The sequence below is a fragment of the Chiloscyllium plagiosum genome, chromosome 25 (genome assembly GCF_004010195.1).
Source record: "Chiloscyllium plagiosum isolate BGI_BamShark_2017 chromosome 25, ASM401019v2, whole genome shotgun sequence".
Classification (NCBI taxonomy): domain Eukaryota; kingdom Metazoa; phylum Chordata; class Chondrichthyes; order Orectolobiformes; family Hemiscylliidae; genus Chiloscyllium; species Chiloscyllium plagiosum.
The window spans coordinates 29,751,217-29,776,338 of NC_057734.1; the positions used below are offsets into that span (position 1 = coordinate 29,751,217).

The 25,122-nt window shown below is 39.9% G+C and overlaps 1 protein-coding gene across 3 annotated transcripts in view; it reads right to left on the reverse strand.

Annotated features, from left to right (window-relative positions):
- The window catches only part of aacs (acetoacetyl-CoA synthetase), a 155,316-nt gene that overhangs the window by 119,317 nt on the left and 10,877 nt on the right, over nt 1–25,122 (reverse strand). For all 3 annotated transcript variants that reach the window (XM_043715806.1, XM_043715805.1, XM_043715807.1), the window contains 2 exons: nt 23,336–23,456; nt 21,531–21,644 (listed from right to left, as the gene is read on the reverse strand). In XM_043715806.1, the coding sequence (XP_043571741.1) occupies nt 21,531–21,644; nt 23,336–23,456 (235 nt within the window). The remainder of the gene's footprint in view (nt 1–21,530; nt 21,645–23,335; nt 23,457–25,122) is intronic.

Here is a 25,122-nt window from a genome sequence, read left to right on the forward strand (position 1 = left end):
TCCCTGGGGTGGGGGCATCCAGAACTAGAGGGCATAGGTTTAGGGTGAGAGGGGAAAGATATGAAAGAGACCTTAGGGGCAACTTTTTCACGCAGAGGGTGGTACGTGTATGGAATGAGCTGCCAGAGGAAGTGGTGGAGGCTGGTACAATTGCATCATTTAAAAGGCATTTCGATGGGTATATGAATAGGAAGGGTTTGGAGGGATATAGGTCAGGTACTGGCAGGTGGAACTAGATTGGGTTGGGATATCTGGGCAGCATGGACGGAAGGGTCTGTTTCCATGCTGTACAACTCTATGACTCTATCTCAACTCCAGTCTGCAGTCCTCATTTTCTCCTTTCTTCTCAACCCCAGCGAATAAAGTGATCTCATTCAACCATATCGGATCCTTAGGGGGCTTTGCACAGCAAATGCTGAAAGGATGCTTCCCCTCATGGGAAAGTCGAGGACCAAATGGCATAGTCTCAGAATAAAGGGGTGCAAATTTAAGGCTGGGATGAGGAGGAATTTCTATTCTCAAGGGTTGAGTGCATTTGCAACGCCATGCCATGCAGAGCTGTGGGGGCAGACTCCTTGCCTATATTTGAAGCTGAGACAGATCAATTCTTGATCAGAAGGGGAATTGAGGGTGACAGGGAAAGGCTAGGCAAGTGGAGGTAAGGAATGTTGGATCAACCACAATCCAATTGAATAGTAGTGCAGGCTCAAGGGGCTGTACAGCCTACTTCTGTTCCCATTTCTTAAGATCTGATATTAAGGTGTTAAATGCTTCTGTTAATTCTGTTAATTCCATTATTTCCAGTTGCTTCATGGTAAAATAAAAATTCAAATGTTTTGTCTGCGAGTATCAGTTATCGCATGACCAACATTTCTTTGTTCAGTATTGTACCCCATGAGCTCTGCATCCACCCTTTCAACACTGAAACTTATATACCCTCTCATCATCAAGCCCTCAAGCCTGTTGTCTCCTTCCCAAACCTATTTCTATTACTTGCCTCAGTCCATGGCATGGGGTGCAGAGAGACTGAGTGCCTGCATCGCTCCAGATAGTGGGAAAGGCTGAACATTGCTCTAGATGTTAGTCTAAATTATCCAGAGTTCTCACCCAAGTCAGCTTTAAACCTGCTAGGAAAAGATCCAAGTGAGCGGGTTGAAAAACTAGTGCAATATCAGGCATGCGGCCCAAGTCAGTGAAATTCTGGCACTGACCAAGTAACTTGGCAAGGTAAAACTTGCCAAGCTTGGAGGTTATGACCAAGTAACTTGGCAATGACTGGGTAAAAATACCAACCAGAAGTTTAAACCTTCTGCAGACATAAAAGATTATGAAAGGATTGGACAATCTGGCAGCAGGAAACATGTTTCCATAAAGCAGGAACAGGATACTGATTAGGAATGATCAGCCGTGATCATATTGAATGGCGGTGCATGCTCGAAGGGCTGAATGACCTACTCCTGCACCTATTGTCTATTGTCTAAGTGCAATGATGCATTTACAGAAGGCTTCCTCACAGATCAAGAGCACAGCAATACAAGTCGAGTTGCAGGCCTCTTCCCATGTCAGGATTTCAGCCTTGGTGTCAGTTTCTATCCACATGCAAGATAACTAGATAAACAATTTCTGTTTACCCCTTGGGTGCTCCCTTTGCAGGGTTATCAAAAAAAACTGACCACCATGTTGCACTTACTGAATTATCTGGCTCCCTTCAACAAACAGCTGCTTCTTAGGAATGAACCATTCAAAACCAAATCAATTTGACCAGTGATCCCAGATGAATAAGCTTCAGTGTTCATTTGAGGTGCAGCCGAACTGTATTATCTCTGCACACTGTTCGAAAGAAAATTAGGAATGGCCCTCTAGGTCTTGAAACCAATAGGGAAAAAAAAAAAAAAAGAGTAATTTACATCTTTCCAAATGTTCATTGGATTATTGAGTTCAACATTCACAGCTTTGCGCCAAACATCTGGAGTGTTAAAAAAAAATTATTGGCTCCTCCACTTATTTTCTGTCATAGGGCAGGACAGCATTGCAAGTGAATAAATGTATTGCATCGAAACATCAGTACAAAATTGGGTCCAAGTTGTAAATATCTAATAATGTGTTTTAGCACATGACATCAAGTTTCCAGAATTAATGTTTTAACTGTAAAACCCTGGGGTCTGTGTTTGAGAAACTGGCAAAAGCTTTTCTGAAATCAATGTAACTAAAATATACTTGGAGCTTATAATGCTTAAAAAGGTTGAGGCTGTGCAGACTTAAGAGGTTAACAGATAGAAAGGTAAGATCATAAGCTAGCAGTTGAGAATGTCTTGCTGGAAAAGCACAGCAGGTCAGGCAGCATCCGAGGAGCAGGAGAATCAACATTCCGGGCAAAAGTCCTTCATCAGCCCTTCCTGATGAAGGGCTTATGCCCAAAACATCGATTCTTCTGCTCCTCAGATGCTTCCTGACCTGCTGTGCTTTTCTAGCAACACATTCTCGACTCTCGTCTCCAGCATCTGCAGTCCTCACTTTTTTCTCATAAGCCAGCACTTGGGCTTATCTAGCTAAAGAATTGGAGACACAATATATTAAATCCTTGCAATAAGAACCATCTAGCAAGAGGTTTTTGTTTTGAGAGTCAGAGATTCTTAAACGTGCTAATACCCAGTTGTAAAGAGACAATTTCTTTCATCAGAGCAAACTTATTTTAAATGGGGAATACACTGTGCTTAACTTGAAAAGCCTGCTTGAAGATATCTCAGTAGTCTACATCAAGAGGCCGGGTGGTGCTTCAGAAAGTTCTCTAGTTTCAATTTATTTGGGTCCCTGCAGAAGAGAGTTAGTTGTATCTTGGACACGGGCTATCTAGCTTGCAGCTCAGGAGGGTGAAGACAGTCAACGCGTAGAACAGTTCATAAATCTGCACTCTAAGCAGAGAAAACGTTAGCTTTATCATTTGCCATGTGGAATGTGGGTAGGCTTAATCTAAGCTTTTATTTGATAAGCAGAGAAAAAGCTGGAAGACTGGCTAGTTCAAAGTAGAAAATCCTATTGGTGGTCCTCAAAGAACATTGTGGCAAAACAAAGTACCCAGCAGTTGGTTAGGAGGCACTGAGAAGGCAAGGGATAGAGGCATTCAGGCAAGAAGAGTAAATTAAGGTTTTATCTTTGGGAATACCTAGAATTGAGGAAAATTGAAATTTTTGGGGACTGTAGCATATTTTAATGTGGTCCTTCTAGTGGTAAATAACTAAGATATCATAAATTATATGAGAATTTTCAATAAAGTCTTTTTGATACAATAAAGTTTGCTTTTGTTTAAAAATGCAAAGTCTGTTACAAGAGATGTTCATAGTTTGTTTTAAATGTTAATGGTCCCGAACAGAAATGATACATTACTTCCTTCCTTTTTTAAAAATAACTCTTCTTTTGACAGTCCCCAGTACAAACTGTGCAACTTATCCAAATGCATAACAATGATCCTAAGAGAATGCAACAGTACAACCAGAGATGGTGATGTTAAAACACACAAATTTAATGAGAGAAAAAAAATGAAAACAACAGAGTGAAGTATCAGGGCTTATCTCTTCATGAAATGGGTATCAAAAAAATAGGCACCACCTTTTAAAAAGGTGTTGGTGGACCTGCTGTGCCAGCTGTCCTCTCACTGCAGTTTTAAAAAAAAACTGCAGGTCTGAAGAAAGCTATTTCCTTTCCCTCATCAATTGCTGTAAATTGTGGCTTTTAACAAAGACGTCAGGGACCTTTGTAAAAGTGTGAACCAGTCGCTCTGTGCCTTCTACAAGAAAGCAAAAAGTACCTAGAGAATGAGGTTTGAGAAACAAGCCTTGATAAGAAAAAGAGAATAACCTCAGGAGAACCCTTTGGACAGTCCTGTAAATCCAGCTTTCCCAGTCTCATCCGCTTCCCATAAACACAAAAAGAGGTGTCATCTGTAGTTTCTGGCAGCGTTTTTTTATAAAGGGAGTTAGAGTTTTAACCAGTAGAGTTAGACACCAATGGTTCACAACTGTTTACTTGTAGCTAGAATCTACATATTTGTAACAAATAATCAGTCATTCTTAGTAAACACAGAAACTTAGCCTGTAATCTTGGTCAACGTTGGTGTACAAGATAGGTAAAATCTGGAATTTTGTGAACTTTTGTTTTATATTCATTCACAGATGAAAGCATCACTGGATAGGCCAGCAATTATTGCCTATCTCTAATTGCCCAGAGGGTGGTTAAGAGTCAACAACATTGCTGTGGGTCTGGAGTTATGTAGTAAAGACGATGGCAGTTTCCAAACCTAAAGCACATTAGTGAATGGTATTTCAGACAATTGACAATGATTTACGGTCATCATTAAACTCATAATTCCAGATTTTTTAAAAAATTGAATTCAAATTCCACCATCTGCCATTGTGGGAATCAACCTCATGTCCCCAGAATCTTACCTGGATCTCGGTATTATCAGTGGACTGTCCATCCAACCAGGCCATCACCTCCCTTCTATTAAATATTCAGCTTGTGACAGCTCCAGGAAGAGCAAGGCTTGATTACCATAGTAAGACAAAACAATGTCAATACACCTGATTCTCCCCAATTTCTCACCACAGCCTATGCTGTTCAGGGCCTGAGAACATTCCCCCAAAAGAAATCAGGGTTGTTATGAGCTATTTGTGTACCTGCTCCATTAAAATTAGTCTTTTGGTACAACTTACATGCACTAAAGCAAAGGGCAAGACAACCAAAAGTGGTTTTTGTGTCACTTTTCTAATTCTTGAACATTGATAATGTACAGGAATACCATTCAATTGAACTCATTGAAGGAAAGCAGAGTAAAGTTTAAAAAAAGACTTGTACATAGCCACAGGGTTAGATGTCAGCACTAGTTAGTCTAACATCATATGCTGTTAAAATTACAGAACACCAGCTTATAGTCTATAGTGCAACAGGTTTACTTGGAAGTACTAGCTTTTGGAGCACTGCTCCTTCATCAGGTAAATGGGTTTTGATTCATTAATATAGAAAAGCTAGAACTTCTTTCAAGTCACATTCCCAAGAGAACTGAAGGTCTTGTAACAAAAAAAGTCGACATCTCGGCTCAGACAATGCATTAAAAAAGGTGTGTCTGTATCCCAACCTGGAGTCAGTCAAGTTCTATTTCCAAAGTAGGAATTTATAAAATGTCACAGACTGACTGCCTACAGTGTGTGCGCGCTTTTTGAATCGAAACCTGCAACCCAGTCTAAGTGATTAAAGACTTAATAGCAATCTAGGTTTGTTCAATACATTGCATCAGTTATATGACATGTTGATCTTTTACTATAAATTCTATGATCCTGCCCCACTAGCTACCTGGCGAAGAAGCAGCGCTCCGAAAGCTTGTACATCCAAATAAACCTATTGGGCTATAACCTGATATGGTGTGATTGTTAAGCTTTGACCACCCCAGTCCAACATCAGCACCTCCACATCATCATATGCTGTCACATGAAAATCTAACCTTTCCTGCCCAAGTCAACTCAAAAAGATGCAACTTCAAGAAAATTTAATGGTGTCTTGAGAATGAAAAACTTACTGCTTTGGGATTTCACAATATGAATCCTATCTAAAGGCAGGTATTGAGAAGAAATAAAGCAAGTACCAAGAATGATCAATTCACCTGCTTTAAAAAGAATTATAACCTATTTAAAATTATTTATGTGATGAAGTTTGATTACGAGGCTACCTAAAGTCACAACAGCTGCTTGCATTTAATACTGTAGGAGAAATTAATCACCAACACTACACAAATGCATTAGTAAAGCTCCCTGAATTATTGATCACCATCACTGATCTATTCAAGCCCTCTCGAGGCTGGTCATCAGTAATTCCACCCAGCTGGTTCCTTCAAAGTGACTGTGCTCAATGTTTAAAATGAGAATCAGCTCAAATTTCAGAGATGCAACTTACTTTTATACCCATCAGGAAAAAACCTTAAACTAGTCCCATGAAGCTGAACAAAAAGGAGCTACAAATAATAATAAAATCTATTCAAGCAATGAGGGATTGAGACAGGAATTCCAAATTTCAGAAGCACACATCTGAAGGTAAATTTACAAACCACAATAGGTTTTCTGATTGCAAGTGAAAACAAGCACAATATAAAACTTAGATGTCTTCTGAAAATTGGATTCAAGATCAAAATCAATTCCTAGGCAAGAATTGGCTAATACATTGTTGTAACGTAACGTGTCTTGTTTCAAATGGCTGTTTCATGCCCAAAACCCAAATATAATTCTTCATCACACTTACAGACTCTGAGCAAGGGCCCAAATAGTTAGATCGATCTTAGAACAGATCTGACAATCTATAATTCTCTTAAAATTACCCACTTACCTGTCAATGCTTTCCCTGGCCAATGTTTTGATTCTGCCCCATCCTGAATGTTTCGATCAGATAAAACCAGGGAAATATCTACTCAACTTAGAAGTAGCACTATAGGCCCAGACACACAGTTTTTTAAAAAAAACGGCACTTGCCATTATTTCAGGACTCGAAATTCCAAAATCAAATTTGACAATCACTCAGGTGAGTGAGGGGTAGGGATACAGTTGGCTAGTAAAAGAGTAGTGTCAGGTGGGTGGGGAACAAGTTAGGTGGTGAATACTTAACATGCCAGGGGAGGATGGGGTTAATTCAGACAGGGTCAGGGCTGCTCAGTGTTGCTGTTAGTAGGGTCACGTCACTGTTCACACAGGGAAGGGGCAGCAGTGAGAAAGGTGTCCAGGTTAATAGTTACAATTCTAAATTATTGGACTTTCAGACCATAAGATCTAAGAGAAGAATCAAGCCATTCGGTGCATCAACTCTGCTCAGACCATTTGTTCGTGGCTGATACGTTTCTCAACCCCATTCTTCTGCCTTCAGGCTATAAGCCTTGGTCCCCTTATTCATCAAGAGCCCATTTATCTCAGTCTTAAATACATTAAATGATTTGGCCTATGTGGCAATGAGTGCAACAATCACCACTCTCTTGCTGAAGAAATTCATCCTCATTTCTTTTCCTTTCTCCACATCCCAAAGTATTTCCAATTCAAGAGAATTACATATCAGAAAATTCAATTTCTTGAACAATTCCAATATAGTCAGCTGACTTGGGGATTCTGCACCACTCCAATCTACACTATTCCACACATCACTCTGACCATCAGATTACTCGTTATTCAGGGGCAAAGTAAGAGTGACTGCCTTTGACATCCAGGCACCATTTAACCAAATGTGATCTCAAGGAACCTGAGCAAAACTAGCTTTAAACGTGATTCTGGAGAAAGCTTGCTAATGTTTGACATTTTACCTTGCACAAAGGAAGGTGGTTGTGGTTGTTGGTGGTTAATCATCTCTGCAGGAGGTCCTCAACATAATATTCTCAGCTTAACCATATTCAGTTGCTTCACCAATGGCCCTCCTTCCAGCATTAGATCAGAAGTGGGGATGTTCACTGATGTTCTCACAACGTTCAATCCCAGTCACAACTCCAAGTATTATCAACATAGGCAGTATGACCAGGATAATCTTCCAGTTTGGACTGACAAGTGGCAAGTAAGACTCGCTTCACATAAGTGTCAGACAATGACCATCTCCAGCAAGAGACTGTCCACCTGTTACCCCTTCAATTTCAATAGCCTTCACTACCAACATCCTGGGAGTAATTACAGACTGGAAACAGAACTCAACCTGCCATATAAATATGTACCTCCAAGAGCAGGTTAGATTCCAGATATCCTGCAAAAAGTAACTTGCTTCCTGTGTTCCCAACACCTGTCCACCATCTACAAGACAAGTCAGGAGTGTAATGGAATTCTCTCCACTTGCCTGGATGGGTGCATTTCTAACAATACTCAAGAAGCTTGAGGAGAAAGTGAGGTCTGCAGATGCTGGAGATCAGAGATGGAAATGTGTTGCTGGAAAAGCGCAGCAGGTCAGGCAGCATCTATGGAACAGGAGAATCGATGTTTCGGGCATTAGCCTGAAGAAGGGCTAATGCCCGAAACGTCGATTCTCCTGTTCCCTAGATGCTGCCTGACCTGCTGCGCTTTTCCAGCAACACATTTCCATCTCAAGAAGCTTGACACCATCCAAGATAAAACTGCCCTTAGACTAGGACCCCATCCAACATTTCCAAAATTATAGCCACTGTGATGAAGTCAACATATACCACATACAAGATACACTGCAATAATTCACCAAGGCTTCTCCGATAGCATCCTCCAAACATGTGACTTCTCCTGTACAGAAGTAGAAGAGCAGCAGATACATGATCATTCTGGTAAACCTTCTCTGGACCCACTCCAAGACCAGTAAATCCTTCCTTAGATACAAGAAACAAAACTGCTCTCAATATTCCAAATGCGGTCTTACCAGAGCCTTACACAGCCTTAGCAGTACACCCATGCTCTTGCGTTCTAGCTTTCTTGAAACCAATGCTAACATAGCATTTGCCTTCCTAACTGCCAACTGAACCTGCATGTCAACTTTAAGAGAATTCTGAACCAGGATCCTCAAGTCCCTGTGTGCTTCAGATTTTGGAAGCTTTTTCCCCCATTTGCGAAACTGTCTACATCTCTATTCTTCCTACCAAAGTGCATCATCTCACACTTTCCCACAATGAATTCCATCTGCCACTTCTTTGCTTATTCCTCCAGTCTGTCCAAGTCTTTCTGCAGCCTCCATACCTTGTCTTCTGATGTTTGTGTCATTTGCAAACTTAACAACAATACCCTCAGTTCCTTCATCCAGATAGTTAATATAGAACGTGAACAGTTGTGGTCCCAACACTGATCCCTGTGGAATTCCACTAGTCACCAGCTGCCAACCTGAAAATAAAAAGACTCCTTTTAACCCCACTCTCTGCCTTCTGCTGGTCAGCCAATCCTCTATGCCAGGACCTTGCCTCTACCTCCATAGGTCTGATCTTATTTTGCAGCCTCCTGTGTGGCACCTTATTAAAGTCCCTCTGGAAATCCAAATAGATCACATCCTTTGTCTAACTTGCTCAAAACGTCCACAAAGAATTCTGAGAGATTGGTCAGAATGACCTCCCCTTGATGAAGCATGCCCTATTTCACTATGCACTTTTAAGTACGGTACTCCACAATATCATCTATATTAATAGACTGAAAATCTTACCAATGACAGAGGTCAGGCTAACAGTCTATAGCTTTCTGTCTTCTGCCTCCTTCTCTTCTTAAATAACAGTGTTACATTAACCATTTTCTGGTCCTCTGGGATGTTCTTTGACTCAAGCGATTCCTGAAAGGTCACTACCAATGCCTTCAAAATTTCATCAGTTTTGGCCTTCAGAACTCTGCAGTCTAGTCCATCTGGTCCTGGTGATTTATCCACCTTCAGACCTGACACCTTCCCCAGCACCTTCTCCTTAGGGACAGCGACTATGCTCACCCCTTCCCCCTGACTCAAGTTCTTGTATACTATTGGTGTCCTCCACTGTGAATTCTGATGCAAAGTACACATTCAGTTCCTCCACTTTTTCTTTGTTCTCCATCACTATCTCACCAGCCTTATTTTCCAGATGATCAATTTCTCACCTCTTTCTTACCTTTTATATATCTAAAAAAAAGTTTCCAATCTTCTTTTATAGTACTAGCAAGCTTATGCTCATATTTAATCTTCTCCTTCCATCCCATCCCATCGCAACCCCCAGCCCCCACCATTGCTTTTTAACTTGTCATCTGCTAGTTTTTTTAAAAACTTCCAAATACTCTACGTTCTCAGTAATCTTCAATACATAGTATATTTTCTCTTTTATGCTGCTGTTGCCGACTTCCTTGGTCAGCATGGTTACCTCATTTTCCACCTCGTATGTTCTTTTTTCCTTCGGATGAATTTCTACCATGCCCCCAAATTACTCCCAGAAACTCCTGCCATTGCTACTCCACCATCTTTACTGCTCAGCTCCCCTTCCAAACAATTCTGGCCAGCTCCTCCCTCACGTCTTTGTGGTTATCTTTAATCAACAGTACATCAGATTCCAGCGCGTCCCTTTCAAACTATAAGGTGCATTCTATCGTATTGTGGTCAATGCCATTTAGGGGTTTCTTCGTCTTAAGCTTCCTAATCAAGACTGCCTCATTTCACAGAATTACCTGCTCCCCAGTGGACTCTACCACAATCTACTCCAAAAACAATCTCAGACTTTCCAAGAATTCCTTTTCTTACTGTGTACAGTTCTGGTCGCCCTGTTATTAAATTGGACAGGGATCAGAATAGGTTTACCTGGATGTTGCCAAGATTGGAGGGATTGAGTTATAAGGAGAGGCTGGAACTTTTTTTTCCACTGGAGCACAGGAGGTTGAGGGGTGGTCTTACAAGAGGCTTCTCAAATCATGAGGGGCATAGATAAGGTGAATAGCAAAGATCTTTTCCCTAGGGGTGGCAAGTTCCAAACTAGGGCACATATTTTTAAGGTGAGAGGAAAAAGATTTAAAAAGGGACCTGAGGAGCAACTTTTTCACAGAGGGTGGTTGTATGAGGAATGAACTGCCAGCAGAAATGGTAGATGCAGGTATAAATGCAATATTTAAAACACACATGGACAGATATATGAATAGGAAAGATTTAGAGGGATATGAGCCAAATGTGAACAAGTGGGACTAGTTTATTTTGGGAAATTTGGTTGACATGGTCAAGTTGGACCGAAGAGTCATACACATGAAAAAAAACACTGATTCTATTCGCTGCCAACCTGCTTTTCCCTGTCCACTGCATATGGAAGTCCCCCAGAATGATTTAACTGTACTTTTCTTACATGCCTTTTCTATCTCCTGTTTTATTTTCTGCCCCACATCCTGACTACTGCTAGGGGGGGCCTATACACATCTATCAGGGTCTTTTCTCCTTTGTGGTTCTTCAACTCTACCCACACAGATTCTATGCCTTCCAACCCTAGATGATCCGTTGCTATCAATATAAATTTAATTTCTTGCCCGCATGGCAACCACCATTCCCTCTGCCCATCTGACTGCCCTTTCAACAGGAAATGTATCCTTGGAGATTTAGTTCCCAGCCCTGATCCCCTTGCAGCAATGTTTCGGTGATGCCCACAACATTGTACTTGCCAATTTCAAACTGCATTTCAAACTTATTTACCTTGTTTGTATACGGTGCGCATTTAATTACAACACTCTCAGTCCTGCATTCACTGACCCCCTTCTCATAATTGTCCCCTTATCTGCTGTGTCTGAAGTTAGACTCCTGACCCTTCCCATACTTTCTGCCCTATTGCTTATTGTGGAAGCTTTGGTGACCTCTGCTGAGCCCTCCCCAACCTCTTTAACAAGTTTAAAAATCCTCATGAGCACCTTAGTTAACCTTTCCACTAGGCTCCTTCTCTCAGGTTGGTTCCAGTGGATTCCATCCCAATAGTACAGCTCTTTCCTGTCCCACTACCAATGCCTTACAAAATGGAACCCTTTTTTCTTGCACCATGCGTTTAACACATGATGTTAATATGGAACTATTGATTAAAACATTAATAATTTAATAACTGTTTCACTTCTAAATGCAGTCGCCAATATCAGTTATTTTGGAATTTATGACAGCAACATATGAAGGGATCCATCTCAGCTAGAATTAGTAAATTTGAGTTAACTAACACAGGGAGAAGAAAACTAAAATCAGATCAATGGGAGTCTGTCAATTTAGTCACTGGAATGAACTCGATACTCATGCCCAGAGAAAAGAAGCTGTAAGCTCTCAATGAGTCATTCAATAGCACATCATTTCATTCTGTAATTGTTCTCATGGGATTCACACCTATGGTCAGATGAGGGTGCGTTCATTCATACTCCATTAGAATGTGCAGAAAGTGGGACATCCATCCTAATGTGAACTGAGGTAATGAGCAGCTTTCTCTCAATCTCTCTTGCTTTCATGAATGGAATGGATCAATTTCAAAAAGCTTTTCATGTATTCTTGCATTATCCTGTTATTGAACAGAGCAAGTTAACAAAGTTATATTTATACAGTACTGATTGACATGTTAAACATCCTGAAATGGTTTTGATAGAGTAAATAGAAAGAAACTGTTTTGACTGGTAACAATATTGGTGACAAGAAGACCTAAGTTTAAAGTGATTGGCAAAGTAAAAGGAAGGTTTTTTTTTTAAACAATGTATGGTGGAAACAGTGACACTCTGGAGAATTCGGAAGAGAAAAATTCATTACAGGCCAATGGAGAAGGAACAGGGATTTGGAGTTAATTGAACAGCTTTACTAAACAACTGGAACAGATAGTGGCTTGAATAGCCTCTTTCCAACACCAATGATATCCATGTGCTCGCATACATCTCAGATCAGCATTATTAAAGTTCAAGTAAATAGTTTACCAAGTTGGACGCAGCCTTTTACAAACAAGTATTAACTGATAACACCATGCTTAAACAAGCAATCAAGTTCAATATTTTAAAAATAACTGAATAATCACAGAAGTATTTCACAGTGGTTTATCATTGACAGAAGTATAGAAAGAATGTAAATTTTACATAAACAACAATCTAAAAAACGCTGCATATAAACAAGTTTGAATACTCAAAACAATAATTATCCCACTGGGCTAGTCTCCAGAGGTCGGCCATGAGTCAATTTCCATTGTGGAATATTGTGAAACAAATCAAATAAATGTAGTCATTTGTAAGTAATCACCAAAAAATAATGACCAGGAAAACCACAGGCCATGATTAAAAGAAAACAAAACAACATCAACGGGACAAGGATCTTTCATAATGTGGTTGATCCTTAACACCCCCATGTTGTAAACAAATCGCTCCAAACAAAATAATATTGTAGTAGCCTAATGACATAGAACCAAACAAGTTCAGTCTCAGATGACTCTTCAAAGTCCCCTGCAATATCAGGTGACTGATGCTCAAGTTGCAACAAATTATAGAAGTTGGGATTTCACATTGTGGCTATACAGGACATTGGTTAAGCCGCTCTTCGAATATTGCATTCAATTCTGGTCTTCCAGCTATGGGAAAGATATTGTTAAATGTGAAAAAGAGTTCAGAAATGATTTACAAGGATGTTGCCAGGTTTGGAGGTTTGAGCTATTGGGGAAGGCCAAATAAGCTGGGGCTATTTTCTTTAGAATGTCAGAGGTTAGGGGTGACCTTATGAAGGGCATGGAGAAGTTAAAGAGCCAAGCTCCTTCCCCCAGGGTTGGGGAGTCCTAAACTAAGGACATAGATTTAAGCTGAGAAGGGAAAGATTTAGAAGGGACATAAGGGGCACCTTTTTCACACAGAGCTTGGGGCGTGTATGGAATGAGCTGCCAGAGGAAGTGGAGTAGTCTGGTACAATTACAGCATTGTACCCTATTGGGACCCTTGCTTTTCCTTGGTGTGCAAGGAACCATTTCAAAGTTTACAAACAACACAAAACTTAAGAGAATCGTGAACTGTGAAGGGAGTAGTTTAGAACTTCAAAAGGATATTGGCAAATTTGTAAGTGTGCGAGTAGGCAAATGAAGTTCAATGCAGAGATGTGCGAGGTGATCAACTTTGGTACAAAGAATATGGAGACAGTATAAAGTAAAAGGTATTATGCTAAGGGGTTGCAAAAGCACAGACACCTGTGTGGATATGTGGATTAGTCATTAAGGGGACAAGTCAGTTACAAAGTTAATAATGTATAGCGTATTCTGGACTTTGTACAAGAGCAGGAAGATTATGATGAACTTAAGACACTAGTTAGTCCTCAGCAGAAGTATTTTGCATACTTCTGGGTGTCACACATCAGGAAGGATGTGACTTCATTAGTGTCCCCAGAAGAGACTTAAAATAATGGTTCCAGGCCATAATCTCAAAGTAAGGAATTACCCAGTTAGATTAGATATCCTACAGTGTGGAAACAGGCCCTTTGGCCTAACAAGTCCACACCGACCCTCCGAAGAGTAACCCACCCAAACCCACTTCCCTCTGACTAAATTCACCTAACACTATGGGCAATTTGGCATAGCCAACTGCACATCTTTTGGACTGTGGGAGGAAACCCACACAGACACGAGGACAATGTGCAAACTCCACACAGACAGTTGCCAGAGGCTGGAATTGAACCCAAGTCCCTGGCGCTGTGAGGCAATAGTGCTAACCACTGAGCCAAGGAGAAATTTCTACTAGGATAGTAAAATCTGTGGAATTCTGCAAAGGGTTGTTGAGTCCGGGACATAAAGTATATTAAAGGCTGAGTTGAGTATGTGTTGCTGGAAAAGCACAGGTCAGGTAGCATCCAAGGAGCAGGAAAATGAACGCTCTGGCCCGAAACTTCTATTTTCATGCTCTTCGGATGCTGCCTGACCTGCTGTGCTTTTCCAGCAGCACACTCTCAACTCTGATCTCCAGCATCTGCAGACCTCACTGTCTCCTATATTAAAGACTGAGACAGACAGATTTTTAAATCATAAAGGAAACAAAGGATTATGGAAAAAGGCAGGAAAGTGGAGTTGAGGATTATTTGATCAGCCATGACTGTCTTGAATAGTGAAGCAAAATCAATGGCCTGCAGCTGCTCCTATGTCTCCGTCTAATCTGTAAGACATTTCAGCTGTGAGGAAAGATTGGAGAAGGTGGGAATTTTTCTTTGAAGAGGAGAAGGCCAAGAGGAAATTTGATAAGTTTTCAAAATCATGAGGGATCCGAGCAGAGTGGGAGGGAGAAACTGTACTCACTCATAAATGGACTGAGAACTGGAAGGAACAGTTCTAACGTGTTTTGCAAATGAAGGAAATGTGAGGCACGAGAAAGTCTTATTCATACAGCGAGTAGATAGGCTATGGAATGCACTGCCTGGAAATGTGGTAGAGAATGTTCCTATTGTGGCATTCGAGGTGGTTATAGATGGTTATATGAATACAAATAATGTGCAGAGGGTTGGGGCAAGGCAGGTGACTGGGAAGAAGTTAGTGCTCAGGCAGCCACGATGGTCAAATGGCATCCTTCTCCACTTTAACAATTATGTTATTCTAAAATTCAGAGATTGAGTGAACATCATTCTCCCTGAGATGTCCCATGTTATAGATGAGAACAGACATAGCATTAGAAGCAGCTGAGTTTACTGTGGGCCTTATTTCCATTCTAGACTGCGCACCAAAGCTATCTGGCCAACTAGCCAATCTGTTACACAGTGCAAGTTAACAGCATTTATGGAGCTGATTTTCTAGGTTTCTTCTATTTACAAATATTAGAATGAACCTAACAAATAAATTACCACTGAATCAGTCTTCCCCCACGGATTAACTGTAAATTAATCAATGACAAATTCACCCAATGTTCAGTTTTGATTCTATTCGAACATTACGGTTACAGACCACATCACAGACTTGGCTGAATGCCACAGGATGATCATCATTGCTGTCAGAACCAATCATTATATTCACAGAAACAAGAGCAGTCTAACATGAAACAGATTTGTGTCTTCCATTTCCAAGGATGTGCATGAACAGGGATTAAAAGCCAACATTTTCTTTGTACTCCTCTCGCATTGCACATACACACTAATCTGCATTCTGTTTTTATTTCTCCTGGGGTTTCAAGACGAATAAACTCAAGAAAGCACGGTTCAATTTGGAGAAAGGTTTCCAGGATCCTCTAAATTCTTTTCAAATTATCCTTGTTGAGCCCCATGGATGGGCATCCAATAACAAACGGGAACCAATACATCCATCCTCACCCAGGAGTTTGACAATTTGAGTTTTCACATCTGGGACCATAATTAATTGGGGACCACACCCAAGGAACTGGTTTCAACACAAACTACCAAGCAGGAGTAAGTTTTTAAAACTTTAGCCAAATACTTGCCAGAGTCGTCAACGCCACCATCAGTAGTTCCCATTATCTCAACACCATGGACACAAAAGCAGGGGAGATCATATGTATCAATTGGCAGGGCAGATCTTCCCCTTCTCTAAAACACCTTCCCATAGTCTTCAGGGCTCATCACAAGTAGAATGAAATAGTGCTCATGAGATTTGGAAACAACTTTCAAGAAGTCTGACATCATTCAAACCAAACCAAACCAGTTTGTTTGATGCCTTGACAACTGAAAATATTAATTCTCTCCAACATGGACAATCTGACTGCATTTACCATTCTTAACTTTACAAACTCCTCTTACCCTCATGATCTCAGTGAAGAAAGACAAAAGCAGTAATATTATCAAAGCATCATCACCCGAAAGTTCCCCTTTATGTCATACTCTACTCTCACTTGAGCATTGTCACAGCTGGATCAAATCATTCATTTCCCAAATAGCACCAGGATCAGAATAACCATGGTAGCTACAGGATGTGAAAAGGTGCTGCACAAATGCAAAGTTCTTCTATTTGGAATGGAGACATGTTGTTCGAACAATATTTGGGATTAAAAGACATGTTGTTTGAGAACCATTATGGGATTTTTGTAATACACCTGCATATTTATTGTCTATCATTACTTTTCCCAGTCATTAATAAGGTTGAACAACATCAGCAAAAAAAATCATTACAGGTTCCACTCAAGAGAAAGACCTCAAGTCCCAACTTAGAATTTTGAGTGTTCAACTCTAAAAATATTAACTATTTACATTACAGCTTCCACCTACACTAAATTGGCTATTTTAAAATTAATTCAGAAAATTACCTCTTATTGTTACCCATGTCTCTCCCTTCCCAAAGGCACATTCATAATTATAGCAAACCTTTACAGCCTCACAAACCATTGGTATCACAAGACAGCCAGTTCAACAGAACAGTGTGCATGTCCTGTTCAAGTGATCCTGTTTGGTACTGTGCCAGCCTCCTCAGAGGCAGGTTGGCCATCCACCTGTAGCAGGCCTCAAATGAACATAATAACTGCAAGAAACAAGCATTTTTTTTTAAAATGTGCTGTCAAGCAAAGTTCTAAGTACTTCCATGACCTAAGAATTTAAAATTGGCTGCTAAGCAGCATTAAAACACATCACTTTCATGTAATACTGGCAAGCAAGTCAGTTACTGAGTTAAACGCATACAGCTTGCATGTTCAGCAATGACAACTGTGCCAGGCCACAGAACATCATTGCAGTTAGGGCCACATGAACTGAACACATTTTAATAAACTAGTAGATTAGCTTTACAGTGGCTTAGTACTCATGTTGCAGCACAAGATTAATGTTACTATTTCACAACAGTTCAGCACAGTGGTTAGCATTTTTCTGGTAGATTTGCACAGTGGTTCGTCATAACACGCAATGGTATGAGATTGGGCTATGATTTTAACTAAGATAAACAATAGAGCATCTTGGAGATGGGACAAATTAAAAGGAAGACAGTGAATTGATGTCAATTGAATTTTCAGAAGTGCATCAAACTGAACTCCCCAACAGGCAAGTTGTTTCCCAAACATGCAAAGATAATGCATTACAATTTAACTAAACTTATATTATGCCAAAGGTAAAAGGGAAAGATGCCATTGTCCTACCATATCATATCATAAGGCTTGCTCTCTCATTAGAGACAAACAACTTGGTGGTTTAAATCAGACTGGTGGAGAGGTTGAGAAGGAGAATACTTCATGGTATCCTCAGCTCATGCAGGAAATCAACCTACACTGTTGGCATCACTGTGCATCACAAACTAGCCACCCAGGCAACCTTGGCCTTAAACACTGGATGATTCAGTTTTATCCCTTATACAACGACTGTTTTTCCAAGAACGTTCGTCAGAGATTAAGAGATATCTGCCCAAAATAAATGTTGTGTGGCTTACTCACTTTAGATTAATTTTAACCATACAAAAGTAAGATTAGCAATTAAATAAAAACAAAGGAAGCAGATATGTAGAATCAGTACCTATAGCAGGGCAGTTATTGAGCCTCAATATGTTGAAAAAAAAAATCACACTGATGCATCGACAGCATATACCATTGCTATGGTGCAGAGATTACAAGAGATAGTCACGTCAGAGACATAAGCAGTGACACCCATAATGTGGTGGGACTTTTGCATGGCTCCACAATAGCCCTCACTAAAAATGTTCAGTACCTAATGATTATAGTTCAGCCACCATTATTATCAATGCTGAGATCAAGCTTGCTTCAATAATTCCACTGTGACCTCACTGACATTTTCAAAAAAGGGCATAAATGGCTCTGGTGACCTTCGATTCAACCACGGACTACATATTTACTGATATAATTTCACAAATTTTTCAATTCAGCAACAAAATAATTATTTTGACAGCTAATACTTGTACTGATTTCTCATGACTAATTTTTTTAAAAAAATTAGAGTTTGCGTACCAGCATAGAGTGAATGCAGCAATAAAATATTGTTAAGTGTCAGGGACAGATCAAACAAAAAGTAGCCAGTAGAAATGTAGACATCCCCTTCTTAATGTCCATTTATACATTTGTGCCAGTCTTGTACAAGCAGATCATTCCTGCCAGACCAACAAGGACCACTTTCAAACTTCAAAGCAGTTGACAGCCTGTAATATACCAGAGTCTAGTCTGCAACAAAAATGGTTCATTCGTCCAGCATTTCCCCAGTCAGCCATGCACAATCTGGTCTATTCTAAGCTAAGAACATCTGTAGAAGAAAAGTAGTGATTAAACTAGGAATAGATATCAGCCCAGCGCTGTACAACAAAAGAGGGATTTTGAAGGTTCAAAATAACTGAACAGGACGGGTAGCTTTTCAGGTTAAGTCAGTGAAATTTAGAGTGTGTTGCAAAAGATACGGAATATAAAAGCCAAAAGAGATTACAATGAACATATATAAAAACTTAAAATCTCAATACAGGTGCAGTAAAGGACTTCACAATCTAAGAAAGATAGTGAGGCTCAATGAGATTAGTTTTTAAATTAATTCTTGGGACATGGTCACCTTGGCAAGATCAAAACTTAGTGAATGGTTGTAGGTGCTCCTGAATGATTGGCAGTGAGCACATTCCTGATGTGAATGTGATGAATGACCTCCCAGAATACTGTTAGGTCATGGGTTGCAAGAATTCGACCCAATGATAAAGGAATGGAGGGGACGTCTGTCCAAGTTGGGATTGTGCTGCCTTGAAAGTGTTGACATTCCAAGCATCCACAGCCCCTACCCTTTCAGGTGATGTAGGTTACACAGACTTGTGACATACTTCCAAAAATAATCTTATTGAACTGCTGCACTGCATTCTGTTAATGGTCCACAATGCAGCCACCTTGTGCTACTGGCAGAGAGTGTGGATCTTTAACATGGTATGTAGAGTGTTGGGCAGGCACTGCAATGTTCTGGATGGTGACAAACTTTCTCACTAATGAAACTGCAACCATCAGGCAAATGAGTATTTTATCATACTCTCGATTGGGTCTCTTAGGATGTCTGTGAATACCAAAACTTGCCAGTTTCTTCCCAATTAAAAGCTATTCTGTGTTTCTCTTTTGTTCAAACGTAGCAACTTCATACTCCTGCACATTATTCTCCAGCCACCAAGAGCATTGCTTACTTTTTTTTTTACATTTTCCTCACAGCTTACATTCCCATCCAACTTTACATCATCAGCAAACTTGGACAGATCACATTCAGGTTCCACATCCAGGTCAGGCATACAAATTATCTGTAACTGAGACCCAAGCACTGATCCTTATGGTACCCCACTCATTAGATTAGATTAGATTAGATTACATTACAGCGTGGAAACAGGCCCTTCGGCCTTGAACCCGGGTCTCAGGCGCTGTGAGGCAGCAGTGCTAACCACTGTGCCACCATGCCGCCCATTACTTGTCAGCCTGAAAACGCCACTTACGTGATTGGGCTCATTAACCAATTCTCAATCCTTGCTAATTTCTTCCAGTCCAAGAGTCTCAATTTTGCATGAGTTCCTGTTAATCGCTTATTGTGCACCAATGTTATCCTGATCTTGAAGTAATGGATACTTTAACAGCAACATGAAAAAGGGTCTTTCTATTGCTCCATAGATTTTTTTTGCTGATGTTCTGTTGTACTTCTTTTATAGTTGCCTTAAATATAACAATCAGTATTTCAACAAAGCCAGTCTTTCATTTATAGATGACTATCTGCTGCAAATGAAATCTCATTGGTAACGTTTTCCACAAAAGCATGATTGTGTAAGCAGAATAAAGCAAATTCCCAAAAGGAGTGTTTAAACTTTCACTCAAGTTGCAGATGCAATATTCATGCAATGATCAACAAAACTGAACTCAGACTGGATTGATTTCAAAGTCTAATCCAACGAAAGAAACAAATTTGTATTAGAATACAGAATGTAGCAACAGCCCTTATATATTCTAGTGCAAGATGTCTTCATAGAAACTGTTATTAAATAACAGACTCCCCTTTGGTGATGTACTAAGTTGAACAGCTGTCAAACTTACTCTTACAGGAAAGCTTTCCAGTGAAACAGTTGTTCAGAACATTTCCTTCAGCAGTTTAATGTCAGATAGTGCAGCCTCTATGTATGAATCACTGTGCCAAATCTTGAGGGAGTTAATCCTGAGATTTCTACTGAATTATTCATCTAAGAAAAATTACTTGGTATCTCAATTTAGTTGATATACCAAGACACTAATTTTATACTACTGGTACCTGTCCCAGTTTCCGAGATTTAAAAAAAAATTAAGACTGCATTTGTTGTGAACTAAGACAATTGTCAAACTTTCCCTCAGACCGTTAATACTTAAATTGAAAAAGCAGGCCACCCTCACTACAAATGCAATTCACTATACATTCATAATACACTACAATGCTACATGTCAAAACTGATCAGCTGAAATCAAACAATGTTGGTTCCTTTTCAGAATTATATCAGTTATAGGCAGCTACAATGGTAGCATCAATGTGGTCAACTAAATGAGGCAATCTGCTTCTTGTGGCACCTGGAGTGCCAGTAACTCAAGGATCCTTCAGCAGCACATTCCAAACCCACAAACTCTACCATTGAGAAAGACAAGGGGAACAGATACTTTGAAATACCACTACATGCAGGTTTTCCTTCAGTTAGGATAAAATCCTGGGACTCCCTTTCTAACAGAAACAGGGGTGTACCTACACCACATAGTTCACAGCAGTTTAAAGGTAGCGGCTCACCAGCACCCAAAGATAGTTAAGAATGGGCAATAAATGCTGGTCTTGCCAACAATGCCTATATCTTGTGGAAGATTTTTTTTGAAAGCATCCTAGCAGCAAATATAAAAGGAAATGATCTGTGCCTGGTAGGTGGGGCAGGGCAGTCAAATCAGTGCGTGCTACAGTATTTTCTGTAATTTGTAAGAGGACATGGAGATAGGCTCCACTTTCAAAAAGGATTATATATAAACATGTTGCATGATTTGCTGAATAATTTCCTCAAATGACAGGCTTCCACACCCTTTTCTTTTGTCTTTAAAATGTACCAACTTGTACTTTCTAATTTAAATGCATTTAAATGCTTCAAGTAACCAAAAAGAAATTGCCTCAAACCTTTAGTTTGTTTAGACAGAAAATTAAGATTCTACATTTAGAAATGTCAAATGGGTACCTACCAACAACTCTGTCACCTATCTTCACTCCCATCTTTCGGAGTGCTGCAGCATACAAAGCCACATCTCTCTTTAGTTCCTTGAATGTCATTTTGACAATCTCCTCTTTCCCTTCCGCTGTTAAACAATAAAACACACCGATTAAAACTTGATAGTAGAAATTCAGTACAAAACAAAATGCTGATCCCAATTGTATTTGGTGTATATAATATTTATAAAGAAGCATCCATACACACTTTGTAACTGGGCTCCTCAGTGCTTAAGTATATTAAAATTCAGACACACGAGTAAACATTCAGTCCAGAAGAATAATTACAAGACTCTGGAATAAACATGCAACTACTCATACTTGTACATGAAGTGTCACTGCATCCAAGATACTGACAGCTCTTGTGAAGTGGAACACTAAATGTATATTTTATGGTATTGAAGATGAGGAATGGATAGAACAGAGCTTGATTTACCTTTCAGAACCTAGATTTCCCTTCAGTATAGAAGCAGGCCACTTGGCCCATCAAGTCCAAAGTGACCCACCAAACAGCATCCCACCCAGACCCACCACTGCATCTCCCATCACACATCCACCTAGGCTGCACATCCCTGGATATTATGTGCAATTTATTATGGCCAATCCATCTACCCTGCACATCTTTGGACAGTGGAAAGAAATCGGAGCACCTAGAGGAAAATGCACACAGACACAGGGAGGTGCAAACTTCACACAGACAGTTATCCGAGGCTGGAATCAAACCTGGCTCCCTGACGCTGTGAGGCAGTGCTAACCACTGAGCCACCATTCCACCCTAACCCACAAATATTGCAAATGAAATTCAAAGCAAAATCACCCGAAATATAGAGGTTCAATGACATATCTGGCTAAATACAAGACTTTGTTTTTAATAAACTACCATAGAAAAAGGGACCACTTTAACACTTTAGCAAAACAATCTTATCAAAAATTACTGCAATCCAGCCAGACATTTGACTTTTCTCTTGGGGAAGGGAATAAGAGAATTGGTCAAAATTATACAACCCCGAGTGATCATTATACAACAATATACCATTTCTAGTATCATGAGTACCTTGCCACTTGTATACCAAGTGCTGAAACTACTTAGTTTTCTCCCCTCACCCCCCTCCATGTAGCAGATCATCAACCAATCTCTACCTCAATCATGAATGTGAATGTGGATTTTAGTTTGGAAATGTTTCAAATGAATCATTAGATTTGATCAAACTTTTTAAAAAGATAAAACTTGCTATCTTATCCACTGATGAAAGCTGTTGCTTGGATATTAAATATTAAAGTGGGCCAGTTGTAACAATGGACTTATTGTGACATTTGATGGAAGCCAATCAGGGTATCTCTGTGACAGGTTCTAGCAGATTTTCATTTTCCATTGACAGCTTTTTTGGTGGGGGGGGCGGGGGGGGGGGGGGGTGAGAGAGGTGAGATAGGTTGGCATACCATTGTCTGTCAAGTGGATGTCACATATGCACTGTTCAACTCTTCATGATTTGCGTCATGGAATCTAGCCTGATGACCTATAAAAGCTGGACAGCTTTAGTGTAGAATTCAGTCTTCAACAAATTGAATAGAAAGGACAGAATTATGACAGGACAGGTTGCGTGCATATTGTGGTGAATTCGGGCAATTGGCTTTTCGTGTCCCACACAAAGCAAAGCTGAAAGGCACATTTAGTTTTGCTCTGATTAAAACCCATCATAATTTTAAAAGAAGAAATTCATGGAGAGGAATGTCTTGTTTCACCGCATTCCTCCTGAAATCAGATCAATAAAATACTTACATGCCGCATAAAGTGCCACTTTGTCATCATCTTTATGCTTCAGGAGATTTTCTGCATAGTTTAATCTGCTTCCTTTGAACCACTCAGGAACATCTGCAATTCCTTTTGTCCTGTCAACCACCTGGAGGCAACATCAATAAGTTTATTTTGTTTGTTTCCTTACAACAGTGACCTAAGTAGTTCATCTATTACATACTTTATTTCCCGTTAAAACCATGGCTGACATTGTGGTTTAAACAGCATTTTTAACTGGGGAAACAGAAAGAGACTGATGGGTAAAAAGAAAATCACCAAAAACAAACCGTTTCAGAACTGAAAGCATATTTTACATTAAAATTTATGTAGCATTTAGGGCATTTTAATAGTTTACAATCTACACATAACAGGCCTCAACTTTAAAATAATATTATGATACTAGAGGTCCAATCACATATGAATCTACAATACTCACAAAAAGATCACTCACACACTTCTACCAATACTGTCTCACAATGTGCACATCAAAAGCTACAATATCACGCTATCTCTAAATGAATTTAGAGCATGAATTGAATTTCAGATAATCTGACAGTTCTTGCTCTCAGTACAGGAGATAGCTTGAATCACCAATTGGGAGAAATCTCATTCAAATGAAATAAAATAATTGCAAAGATAACTTTTCACAAGCCATCATAGCATTCTTCCTGACAAAATAGGAGATTCACAATATGTCGTAATCGCTCCATGGTTCCCTGCTAAGTGTAATCGCTGACTGTATACAGTTTCAAAACTAAACGCCTAGATTCTGGTATTCTTAAAAAAAGGACTAAAATTTTAAAATTTCTTTTTCTTTAGAAAGTTTGCCCCTCCGCTTAGCTTGGAATTTCAGCTGCAAAATAATAGAATCCAGTAGTTACTGATTTGTTTTATCTCTTGGTCTTCCATGCCTGGTGCTTCAAACACTGATCTTGTGTATTGTCAGCATTTCAATTTTATTCAAATGTTCCTTCCCCTCACATCCCACCCACTGACATTTTGATGATGTGAAAAACTGCCCAATTTGCATCCTCCCCACCAGAGTCCAAGAGCAGATGTTTTCTCCTCAGCCTCTCGAGGACTTCCTGCTCCAAGAATAAACTATAATCAGAACTCCAGATATCATTTATCCATTGCATTTGGCTAGCCTGCTTTAATAGAATACATTTCAACATGGAGGTTCTTTTTCTATTATGCAGCGTAGCCCTGTTACCACCATGTGATTCTCCTGACCCACAGCCAGGCATTCTACAGGTTTTCAAGCCAATGTTGAGAGTTTATGCTGGTAAAGCATCTTTTGTATTTAAGCCTCCGGCTATACATTGCCGAGTCAGAGTTAATACATCAAAATGTAAATTAAAAGATCACAGTTTAACCCAGGATCTGACCGGTGAGGTGGTTTTGTGAATTAAGGTTCGACTATTCTCCATTAACTCTGCTGCTATGTGCATATAGAAAATTTAACTGCTGAACTTTGACAATTTGTTACTAATAGTTACAGCAGGACATTGAGCAGTTAAAAAGTAACAACTTCCCAGTGTGCTTAATAGATTTTTAAAAAAGGCACTCTTCAAATCGGTGATACTGCGGTAGCTTACCTGCCCCTGGGTAAGGAAACCATATTCAAAGTCCCACCATAGGATTTGATGGCCACACAGATGGATTTACAGTCGGAGAATCATTCTCATATGCTTACTGCAGACAGCAAGAGCAGGAGTTTCCTGGTCAGCCAGAACTGGTTGCAGTGCAACAGCCATCCCACATTGCAAGGA